Genomic DNA, 12517 nt, shown 5'->3' with positions numbered 1-12517 from the left:
AAGGCTCTCCCTTCCATAAGTAAAAGGAACCCTTGAGCACAATTCGGAGCACTCATCTTGAGCAAAGTTCAACGTCACTTCCGCTGCACCTTACATACAAACTCGGCCAATGAACAAATTGTACAAGAAGTGACAGCTAAAATCCAAGATGTCGATGAGATTCAAAGCAGAGCCAAAGAAGACAAGTTCTGCCAACAAGAAAGGGTCCAACTCTTCATCACACACAAGGAGTTACAATGAGAGATTCACCGCCAGGCTTACGAAGAGCTGGCCAATTTGGGGCATGTTCCAGATTCGCAAGCGACGTGAGTCGAAGTCTTTTTCGAGTTTTTTGAACTGAAAGCAAGCTATAAAGGGTGCTAGTCTTGATGCATTTGATTCAAGAGGTACCCGCAAGGATGCTTTTGTGAAACACCATAGGGATGCAGTCAACTTCGACAACAAGAACTTGGATGACACAAAGGAAAAAGACGAGATTTTGAGTCGCGGAAGAAGAGAGTTGTGCCTGGCAAACACAGACGGCACGATGAATATCCATAGGATGTTGTATAGACCTAGCGGACACTCATGGCAGTTGTGCGCATTTGTTGCAATTGGTGGACAAGATTTCTATTCTGGCAATACTCCAGCATCTTGTACTCTCTTGCTTGCAAAGTTTGTGCCCCACAGGGCTTGTGCCTCTTTTTTGCTCCTCTTCTCCTCTCTTTCTCCCATGTTTTCCCTAGTCACCACACCATCCCCTCCACTTTGACACCAACTTCACAAAAGCCTCTACAGTCTAGTGTGAGAAAGGCAACCTCTAATTTAAAGGGGAGGCACATGCTTGGTGGTCAACACTCTTGTTGCATGGACAAGCACCTTGCAGTGGGTTTAAGTACGTATTCTCATCATTGTGGTCGACACCAAAGTACGAAGCTAAAGTTGACTCCTTGGAATCATCTTCGGATGACAAAGGAAGAAACACTTATGCATACAACCAGGGATTTTGAGACACTTTCTTACCTGTAGCTTCTTTCAGAAAGGTCTCTTTGAAGGGACAAATGGAGAGCTATTGTTGTGGCTTATTAGACGAGCTACAAAGCTACTACCTGAAGCACAAGTCCTATAGCAGCTTGCAGCTTATGGACCACACTTTGAATGACTAATCTTTGCATACAAAGTTCCTTGACTTACTAAACAAGTGTTTCAAGAGGCAATAGAGAAGGAAAAAAGGGAAGAAGAAAGGCATGAAGTTCGTACAATAAAAGAATTCTATTGTTCCTCACTTGTTTGCGGAGTAAAAGGCAGAGTTTTTCAAGCAAGGGTAGGGAGGTGAGGCACTTTGGCATAGTGTCAGAAGAAAGAGGAAAAGCCTGAAGACAAGCCAGAGACTTCTAAAGCAACTTAAGAAAGAGTGGCAAAGAAGGACAAGACCAAAGCAATACTTGTAGCAGATTTCATGGGGATGCTTAAGAATCACGGGGAGAATGTACGGAGTCTGCTAAGCAAGATCAAAAAGCCTTGATCTTCTTCAACAACGGAGCCAAGACCAAATTTATTTCACCAGAAATGGCAGCTTGTTACTAGTCTTAAAGGTCATCTCCTAGGTTTCCCATCTAAATCTAGTGCGTGAGGGCTTCTTTGTGGATGTGCCCGGCCTTGTGAGGTCCTACTAATCATGTGATCTCCACAGCTGGCAAGCGTAGAGGTGATTGGTGCAGCCAATGCTTCCCTAAGTGGCCAAAAAAACGCAGCCATGCACCACGCCAACCAGCCGGCACACCTGTGCCATCAAAAGTAAAGGTTTGCAACAGAAAATTAGGTCTCTGGAAGAAATCTCAACGCATGTTTACTCGTATACCTTCATAAGTTCAGAATAGTCTAAACTCACAAATTATAAGAGGGGATAAAACCCTCATAAAATTACAAAGTAAGGACACAAGAAAACGGAAAAAAAAAACTAAATCACTTTATTTGCTACTAAACAGAACTAGATAAAACAAACCATTATTTACTCAATATGTTTTTAGAAGAGGCATACGCAAAATAAATTGACGCAGCTTACTTGGCTAAAACTTGAAACAAGTACTCAGCTTTAAACTAAAAAGGAAAAGACATCTCAAAGACTTAATCCTAGAAATCAGACTCCACACAACAACTTCTAAAGGAACAAATTCTTAAGTTCATATAACTGGTCTCTTTTCAAGAGCACTCATGGCTGCTTTCCACGCAGAAGAAGAAGCCAATGTTGCGCTGATACCATGAAAATCCCTGAGGAGAGCGCGACCTTAAGTCACCTGTATAGGTCCTTGGACTTTAAAAAGAGAAGTCTTATGTAGCATCTCTACCCATCCACAGCTAACTAGGCATGCCTATGGTCAATGCTCCTTCTCATACCTAGGTCTTTCTACATGACCTTTTCCCTCACATTTCCTATACTCTAGTATGTACATCAGAACCTGCAACTCCTCGTACTAACTAGAATATGGTGTGTCATTATGTTAGCGAATCAACTTCAACCAATACAGATATTTCAAAGAAGTTACCGATTTGTCTGGAGGATCTTGACTTCTATGGCCATCAATAATCTCACTTATTTGAGATGCACTTTCACTTATGGATGGACCTGTAGTCGTAGTGTGATCTACCGCCTTCTGTAGTCTTGTGTTTTTTGCTGCTTTGACTCTTGCTACGTCTGGTATCTGGCCCCTCATCGCCCTTGGTTTATCATCTGGTAGCTTTCGGCTTTGAGTCTCACCCAATTTCGCCTTTAACTTACTTGCATCACTAGCACTCAAAAGCAGTTGTTGCTCCTGAAGTTTCTTCTTTTCGGCCTCCCTCTTCCTTTCTGAAGCTTGAAATGCAGGAGGAGCAGCACCTCCTTCCATACCTCCTGAGACCCTAATAAACTGAACAAATTCAGCATGATTTATGAGAGCAGCCTATCAAACATTATGAAAAGTGAACATCCTTTGTAATGTCTAGTGCCTTCTCACCTCATCGTAACAGGTTTTACATAATCCAACTGCATAATGAGCTGCTCCTTGTGCCTTATGTTCGCAGAGAACTTCTCGATCGATTTCCTTACTGCAAACTAGCCTTGGTGTTTGAGAAAGTGATTGAAACTCTTCAGCTCGTGATTCAAATTCTTCTGCCTGCAACAAGCTATACCTAGCATTACGACCCAAAACATCCAGAAAACAAGAACTAGGTCCAAGCACGCTGTTGCAGGCGAGATGGTCCTTGGCATAAAGCTTACTGACAGTTAAGCTCCCAGATTCCGTGTTCTCGAACTCAATTAGGCGTTTTGTCAGCGTACCTTCACAAATATGAACCACGCTCACCTGCCACAAGCCAATAGGTGCCCTTGTTGCATTGGTAAAAAACATGAAGCAACGATACAGAAAGGAATCGCAAAAGCAAAAGCTCCTTTTAACAAGCTCTCATAGTACCACATCTGTTTTTGTGCATTCAAATCCATGAATATGTGCTGATATGAACAATGCTGCACCACAAATTCCACTTGGTCTTCTTCCTGTCTGTTGTATTCAAGATAGACACCGAATTAGATGTCACATTTCTCATGCTTGACAAGCAACCACCATCAGCAAGAGTAGAACCTGCATCCAATCTCGCTTCATGCTAGCAACTAAACGAAGAGCTGTTTGTGCAACAATGTTTCGCTTTCCTTCGACAGAGCTCCTCCTTAAAAGTCCTGTGGACAAAGCACATGTGTGTTTCAGGCAGAAGAAGGCTGGACAGTGGTCATTGTCCCAACAGACTCGTAGGATGCACCTCAAAAGATGTTAGTGTCCACGTGCGTTCAAAAGGAGGGGTATTTTAAATCATAAAATTTACTTAAATTTATTTTTTTTAGAAAAGGGGTTTTTTAATTGAAAATAGAAAACCCGTAAGAGTAACAAGAAAAAGGGGTCATTTTATTGCCTCACAATATGTTTTTTTAATACCATTAGAAGCACGTGCTAGAGATGGTTTCTTATCAGTGCATCCCCTGAAAACATAGATTTGCATTTACACCTATTTTGGAAATAAGAGTAGAAAGAAGTTCGATTATGCACAATTTGTAACTAAAAACCAGGATAACTTACTATCTGTAAACCTGTGAATGAATAAACTTGGGTCAACAGGTTTCTGTATAATAGGATGCTGTTCTAAACTTAAGAGTCTGCACAGCTGAAGGAACACGGCACCGAGAACATAGCTGCACAAAAATTACATGAGTGGATTGTACACCTTCAGAAAAGAAACAATATAATTACACATGTAAATAAAAACCTACACATTAGTTTGCAAGCAGTCAGAGAAGTCGATCAGCAAAAAAGGCTTCTGCTCTTGCCTGAATGATGCAAATAGCAATAAAATCATGATAAGCCAGCCGGTCATTATATATTTTGTAAACAAGAAATGTCTATGCTGGAAGTATACCTGCAAATTATGTACAAGCATGCAGCCGCCACCTGGATAGTTCGACGACCCCTTGTGAAGTTCCGTTCAACAGCAATCTGCAAAATTACAAAGAAAGCAGACAAACTAAATGATGCAAGTTATTCCAAACTTCAAAAAAAGCTTGCTGAAGTCGGTGGTTGTGAAAACCCACTATGTACAAGCGATGAGCTGCATTCACAGCATCCTCTCTTGAACTCATGGCGAGAAAGTCGGAGATGTCCCTAATTTCATCACGCCCTGAGAAATGAAATTCAGGGCTCAACTTTCAGCTTGAACCAAAACAAGCATTACTGAGATTATTATGCTGGAAACAAAAAAAAACAAAAAAAACAAAAATCAATGCTAGCCTTCTTTTCATAGCACATTTCAGCAAACCAGTAATGCCCCTGGCTCCAACCCGGCAACAAAAAATAAAAAATAACACACAATCAATGATATCCCTCTTCTTTTCATAGCACGTTTTCAGCACAGCAGTAATGCCACTGGCTCCGACTCGGACATCCCAAGTTCAAACATTATTTTGCCGTAACTGGTGCACGACTCTGACAGTTGAGCTCTTGACCTCCTGGCCCCATGCACTCAACTCTCCAACTGCGCTAGGGCCAGATTATCAAATAAAACCCCTTTCTCTTTACAACCTCCGTCATACTCTCATGCAATTCACATAAGCAAGCTCTTGACAGGCGCAAACCAGAAAGGTAATGCTGTAAATTCTTCTTTAAGATGTGTGAAGTGTAGGTGCAGACAACAAAACCTCTAAAAATTAAGCAAATTGATTAAAAAATTTAGCCTGTGAATCCTTGACCTCATTGAATAAGTCTGCATATCCTTTATTCAGTTGAATGGCAATTAAGAGAACACTAGGGTGGTTGTGTGGTCGGGTGGGAATTCGACATTTGACACTCGACACCTTTTTTCTGTGGCATTTGGAATAGTGACCCTACACCCGCAGATGTAACTGGAAGGTAGCGGTTTCTTCCAAGTGCTTCTATTCCCCTCAGCCCTCCATATCAAAACAAAGCATAGAGTCATAGCAATTCATGATGCATAGCTTCATTACATTTTGCTTTGAAGAATAATATGTGGTCATGAATTTTACCAAGCGTTCCTTGAACTATTTTTTTGCTAGATGAGCGATATTTTGATTATTCCAAATTAAGAGCCTTCAAAATCTATGAACAATATAATGTCGTTGGACTCGATCAGACTTACACATAGATCCATTCGTCCAAATCAGTTATATACAGACACTAACCAAATTCATATCTGGATTCATAGTCTATAGTCCACACCTCGTTCAAGAGTCCTTTCATGTGAGTCAGTTGCATATTGATGACCCTCTCCTCCAACATTGTAGGTACCATATTGTCTATCTCTAACAAAATTCCCCTGTACTGAGCTCTGAAAAAAGCCAACAAAACAGGGTGACATGATGTATATGACGAGAGAGCCTTGATTTTGCTATAACAACATGGTTTTGGAGTTTTGTTGGGGTGTGGGGCGGGGGGGAACCTGTCCGTCTGCACCCTTTGTGAAGGTAGGGTCTGAGGAGTAAACATTGTCATCGAGCACTCTTCCACATCCAGTACAGCATCTGCACAAAGAGATACATTAAGCCCCATAATCTGTCAATACATCATCTCTAAACATGATTTTGAAGCGTCTAGTGAGCACGTTAAAACAGCAGGGCATGTGATGGTGATGAGTTGCCATTTTTTCTGTAAAACAAAAACATCTGGTTCTATGACCAGACTTGCTCGCCACCGCAAAGTATGCAGAGGCCTCTCATGGCTGCCAAAATTACAAAATTTGAGGGCACTTACGTGAAACCATTGATGTCATCAGCTTCAGCAACTTGATCCTTTGCACAATAGCTGCACCACACCATCCTGACTATACAGAAAAGGCGCTCTCTCTCTCTCTCTGGCTCGCGCGAGTGCTGTGATTATCACACTTTACCAGAGCTCAACCCTTACTCGAGCCTGCTACGATGATATCTTAGCGGTCTAGATTCATGCCCACGAAACACATGAGCAGCGTTCGATTCTCTTCATGCCCTTGTGATTGCTTTTCGGGACGTTGTATTGATAGAGTCTTGAGGGTGCCTACGAAAATATAGCGCCCAATGGCCCCACATCATGGGTAAGGTATTTTTCATGCTTCATGGGAATTGAAGAAGGTTTCTTTTCAAAGTCCAAAATTGAAAGGGTTAAAGGGTTAAACTTTGATGCTAGGTATGTGCAAAGTAGGTGGCTAAAAGATTCCAATGATGGAGCTGAAATTTTTTTTTTTAAGGCCATCTCTAAAAAAAAGGCAAGATGGCGTTTAGCCTACAGATGTCATGCACGCTTGGGCAAATGTCGCTCCAAGAGAAAAGGCTAGCAGAGGTGGGGAAAAGCAGTTGGCAACGTGCGAGGTGGGAGGCACTGGCGGATGTTGTTATTAATTATGGATCGATTATGTTGCAACTTGACGCGTTGGCTCATCTGGTTAAGAGGTCGATTTGTTGACGATACTTTCATGGGTCACGGTTCGAACCCGCTTCAGACCTTTTATAGCCTAAGCAAAACAATAAGGTATGATCCTTAGGAGGAAACAATGGGATCTGAAGGAATCTCATGAAGAAATGAATATAATATCACAGCCACCAATATGCAGTATTGGTAAAGTAATGTGTGTGGTCAATGTCCAAAATTGAAAGGGTTAATGGGTTAAACTTTGATATTAATACTAAATATGTGTGGTCAATGTTGAAAAACTCGGACACCTAGGACAAATAGGCTCGGACCCATTGCAGGACAAATAGGCAAGGTGTTGGGAGGTTGCTAAAGGAAGGACTTTTATAATCCAGCCCAGGACAAATAGGCAAGGTGTTGAGAGGCCGCTAAAGGCAGGACTTTTATAATCCACCCTAGCACTCCCAAGTGCTGGTGGAGATGGATATCTCTAACCCTGACAAGCTCCCACCCTTTATTGAGATCCAGATTGATGACGTGGAGGTCTTTGACTAACCCATTGAGTACAAGTACTTGCTCGATACTTGCTTCCTATGTGGTAAGCGGGGTCACTTTGTGAGGGAGTGTCCCCCTTAAGGCTCCTTCCACACACACACACACACACACACACACACACACACAAACACACATACACACACACACGCTCACACACACACACCCGACCAAGCCCCGGTGGATCCTACTCCCAAGAACACTGAACCTACCCAATTGGACAATGGCCAAATTCCTAGCAAACCTCGAGGTACCCAGGCCCCTAGTAAATCCAACAATGCCAGGAGATAGGATTCTAAGGGCAAGGCCCCCAACAGATTCGTTGTCTTAGCAAGGATACAGGAGTATGTTGACTCCGACTCTGAAGAGTCAGGGAAGTTCATCCCTCCAACTCAAGCCTAGGAACCTCCTTCCGTAGACAGATTGGAAGAGAAAGTTAATGCTTTGGATAACCAGCCTCTACCCGACCTCATCAAAGAAAATTTGCATGTTGGAGAGGCCGCCCTGATTTCAGCCCCGAACGGTCCCACCCCCATGGAGGTCCTTAAGGATAATAAACGAAATCATGCAAGTGTGGCTCATACCCCACCAAGGAATCAGGTAATCACAAAAACAAAAGAGTTATTAAATGAAGGCGCTTTCATGGAATGTCAAGGGTCTCTCTTACCCAAACAAAGTCGAGAGGATTGCATCTTAGCAATCCGGCCAGGAGGTTTAGACCTCTAGTCAAGATCTGGCTTCAGGCTTGGAGGGGATTTCAAGGAACCACTTTTGGCTCCATGACACTCATTCGCATGGCTTGGGCGGATGCATTCTTGGTGTCCCAAAGGAGTAGAAATGTCAACCTTTCTCTTCTCTCCAGTTACAACTGGTGTTCAGCTCTCCTCCCCATCCTTTTAATGTCAGGCTTGTAGGGGTTTACGCATGATCGATTCTGATTGAACAAAAATTTGGAAAACTCTAGTTGCCCTTCAAAAGCCTCTCATAATAGTTGGGGACTTCAATATGGTAGAGTCTTTGGATACACGTTTCATTCCAAAGGTATTACTGTCAGAGAAATTGAGCAGGAAGCTTGGGAGTCACTCAAGCTCGATCACCAATTGTGGGATGTTGGAATCACAAGTGAATTCACCTAGTAGAACTATGGGAAAGGGGACCTCGCCAAAAAAGCTTGGTTGGACAAATGCTATCTAAATGTGTCTATTGCCAACGCATTCTCAAGAGGAAAGGCCAAGGCCCAGATATAACACTTGTATTTTTTACCATTACCCTCTAGTTCTCACCCTGGACGACAAAGATTCCAAGATAAGAAATAGCTGGTTTCACACAGATCCCTCCTTATTCAATCTACGCGAGTAGTCCAAGAGGCCGTCTCTCACATCTGGACTCAGGTCTTCAAAACCCATTGATCTCTTCATTGATTTATCAAAAGCAGGAGGATTTACAAGTGGTATAGTACGACCAAACTCACTAGCATCTATGTACACGTTCTTTCCCCTGTAGGTGAAGTAGATTCTCCTTTTAGGGAACTTCATGTTGGCAGCCATGCGGTTGCACCATGCTGCCCCTAGGATAGCATCCTCATGTTGGAGAGGAGAGATAAAAAAGTCTTCTTTGTCGACATAGCTTTGGACATGGAGCATCAACTTCCCAATCAAGGGAGTAACGGAGGCTCGTTGTCCCTTGAAAGCAATGTCGGCCGTTACAACGTCTCCCATCTCGAAAGCTTGAATGCCCAACTTGGTGGCCAACTGCGCTGATATGAAGTTGTGAGTGGAGCCAAGGTCAAATAAGATGAAGACAACATGATCCCTTACCTTTTCCCCAACATAGGAGAGAGGTGCACCTTTGCAATGAGCATCCTCTTTTGGAGCTTCGATGGTGGAAGCTCTAGGAGTCTCATTGCGAGCATTTCTCTTGGGGCAAGAACGATAGCCATGTCCTTGCTCCCCACACTTAAAACATTTATGGTCCTTGCGAAAAGCTTCAAGCTCTTCAGAAGAAAGTTTGTTTTTACCTTTGTAAACTCCCTTCCCCTTGGACCGATTTTTGTTGTTGGAATTGCCTTGGGAAGAACTTTGGGCATTGGTTTTCCCCTTGGCATCACTCTTGTCTTTATTTTCCATGGGCTCGACATTCCATCTAGCCCCTTGTTGGAAGTTGATGCGCGAAGCAACCATGGTGTAGTGGATTACTTCGGTGATAGAACCAGGCCATAGAGAGTTGACATACTTAGCCATCTCTTCACGTAATCCCGCACAAAACTGTTGCTTTTTCTCAACAAAGTCTATCTTTTGGAAGACAGTAGCCTTGAGATGTAAATCCCAAAACTTTTCTACATACTTGTGGATAGACTCATGGGAGAGAAGCTTCAAACTGCACCATTTGGTAAGCACTTCGTCCTTTGCATCGCTTGAAAGGAATTGCTTCATGATGGAAACTTGTAGAGTTTTCCATGTCTTTGGGGCTTTGCCATTGCCACGAAGGCTAGCCCACCATTGAAGAGTCAATTTTTAGAAGTGCATAGCTACATGGCGTAGCTTGAAGGACTTCGTGAAGCCCTCATCTCCAAAGACTGCATCAAATTGCCGGATGAAGGCCAACACTTTGTCAGTAGCACCAAAGGTGTCATCATAGGTGAGAAAAGAGACACTCTTTTCTCCCTCTTTGAACTTCTTGAGCTTTTGTGACCTTCGCCATGCAGGATATGATTTGCGGTGTTCTCCCCTTTTGTATTTTTTAAGAGAATAGCCATAGCTTTTGTCGAAAGAGGAGGAAGGTGAAGAAGAAGGAGAAGAGGGTGACCACTTTCTTGCCCTTTCTTCCTTTGTTTCCTCTCTTCCCTTTTGGAGTGACGAGGAGAAGGACTATGGGTTGAACGTTTCCTCTTGGGAGGAGTTGGCAGTCGTCTAGACCGTCGTCTTCATGGAGCCACATCTTCAGAGGAACTTAAAGTTTCATTTCTTTCTTGCTCTTTGGATTCCTCCTCTCGTATGGGAGAGAGTCTTCTTTTGGGGGTCTCTTCAAGAGGCCTCCTAAGCTCTCTCTCCTCTTGGAGAGGAAGGGAAATCCCGTAAGCATGAAGTTGTTGAGTAACTTCGGCTTGCAAATCAGGGTTGTTGCCCATACCTTGTTGCAACCTAGTAACAAGATAATTGACAAACATGGGAGCATCATGATTAGCACCTTCATGTGCAAAATCAAAGTTATCAATGTCCATTCTACTCTCTTGGTTATTGTCAGCCGTGTTAACAAAATTTTGAGTACTTTCTTAGTGTATGCTTTGGCAATTCAAAACTTTAGTTGCTACTCCTCTTAGCCTTTGAAAATCGGCACTTCAGTACCTACACCCATGGCTCGAAGTGGTTAATTATAGAGAGTAGTGGAGTGGATCTAATATTGCAAAATTGTCGAGGGCTAGCTCCTTTCGGACTTCTTATGGCTCAATAATGGTAAAGCCATAGGCAAGTCTAAAAAGACCCCATTATTAAGTCCAAAGCTCCCGAGGTGTGCAGCACCATATCCCACGTAGTGGGCTCAAAAAAATTGATAATAGATCCCATTCCCACTTACCCAATTATAATTATCAAAATCAACCATTTATAAGCTACTTAAGGACCTCTCTTCTTAAGCAAGAAAGAGAAACCAAATGCTCTGATACCAATGTAATGGAAATGGCCTATGAACTTTGAGAGTAGCATAAAAATTAGAGAAAGTACTTTTGTGGAATTACTTTGTGAGCATAGAGGGTGAACTTAATTGATGGTAGCAACATAAACATAGCATTTAGTAAACTTGGCATGAACAATAATTTTGCAAGAGAGAGAGTTTAGAGAACATGGCAATAGTTGAGGATCCGATTTATGTCGAACCGGCGGTCCAATAGGCATTTGTATTATAGTTTCTCCCATCAAGAGAGACTTGGTACAATACAATCGTCGTGTTCCTTGTGACCTAGGTGATGCAACAAAGATGGAAAGCTTCATGAATCACGAGCATAACATTGTTGCGGGAGCAAATCACACCACCCATAAATTGCATGCAACACAACCTAGATCAACATAATTTCAATCAAGGACACAGATGACACGATAGGCACATAGAGGAAATCTCTTTAGCTTGTCAAGTTGAGACCATCCTACACATACAACACTCTGGAAGGCCAACTAAACCACAATCTAGAATCTCACTGCTCTCAACTACACCACCTACCCACATACACACAACGGAAGGAAACTCACTAAACCATGTCAAAATCATATGAAACTTATGGAACACCATCCCCTCACTAGGATACACTTGTCCCAAAGCCTCTACACTCAAAACCCTCACTCAAGACCCATCAACAGAAAACACGTATAAAGACAAAGCCAGATTTTCAAAAGTGCCCGAAACTGAAGTCTATGGTATCTATGTGTAGCTTATGTCGCCACGATTCTAATGATACTTGCACGTAGAAAACAAACATTGTTTGATATACTTACGACCGCAACTAGCTCATAGATACGTCAGCGGATTCGTTCTGTTCCGTGAGGAATGCTAGGCGTTGTCGTGTAGCTCTTGCCGAGGTTAGCACGATGGTGCATTCGGATCTCCAATGCGATGAGCGAGTGGGGAGTAGCGCCAGGATGAATCTCAGGCTCTCTCTCTTCCTCTCACACACACAATTGACGACAGCTTAAAACTTATAATTATGATAAAAGTGTTCTTACAAAAGTGACCTAGGTACCTTATATACTAAGACTACCTTAGTTTAACCAAAAATAGAGTTTGAGGGGTCAAATGGCCTGGTATTTACAATTTGGAAGCACCATTGTACCCCGACTTTTGCAACTAGACTACCTACTTATTACAAATGATTTTTATAATCATAATCCTCAGCATTCCATAACTCTCAAAAAATAAGGCTTTGTTGAGTTATGTCATGTTGTTGACCCTACCATCAACACTCCCCCCCTCTGCATTCATGTCGTCCCTGACATGACCTGGTTGTCGATGTCGGCATGATCTTTGTTAGCATTTTACTGATGTAAAGAAAGTATAGGTTGTAGCCTTTGCACGAG

General features: G+C 42.6%; 1 protein-coding gene across 2 annotated transcripts in view; it reads right to left on the bottom strand.

Annotated features, from left to right (window-relative positions):
- The window catches only part of LOC147447341 (Cyclin/Brf1-like TBP-binding protein), a 33013-nt gene extending 26513 nt beyond the window's left edge, over window positions 1-6500 (bottom strand). The window contains exons 1-12 of one of the 2 annotated variants that reach the window (XM_086523173.1): window positions 6270-6500; window positions 5959-6040; window positions 5739-5847; window positions 4598-4683; window positions 4426-4502; window positions 4280-4336; window positions 4089-4201; window positions 3600-3694; window positions 3432-3518; window positions 3151-3323; window positions 2976-3066; window positions 2526-2888 (exon numbers count right to left, since the gene is read on the bottom strand). In XM_086523173.1, coding sequence (XP_086379299.1) covers window positions 2526-2888; window positions 2976-3066; window positions 3151-3323; window positions 3432-3518; window positions 3600-3694; window positions 4089-4201; window positions 4280-4336; window positions 4426-4502; window positions 4598-4683; window positions 5739-5847; window positions 5959-6040; window positions 6270-6334 — 1398 coding nt within the window. In that variant the 5' untranslated portion in view covers window positions 6335-6500. The other variant, XM_086523174.1, reaches the window with a different exon arrangement.
- Between the last annotated feature and the right edge of the window lie 6017 nt (window positions 6501-12517).

Source organism: Adiantum capillus-veneris, chromosome 11 (assembly GCF_014529385.1).
Source record: "Adiantum capillus-veneris isolate H3 chromosome 11, ASM1452938v2, whole genome shotgun sequence".
NCBI classification, from domain to species: domain Eukaryota; kingdom Viridiplantae; phylum Streptophyta; class Polypodiopsida; order Polypodiales; family Pteridaceae; genus Adiantum; species Adiantum capillus-veneris.
This window is presented reverse-complemented; position numbering and strand designations above follow the sequence as displayed.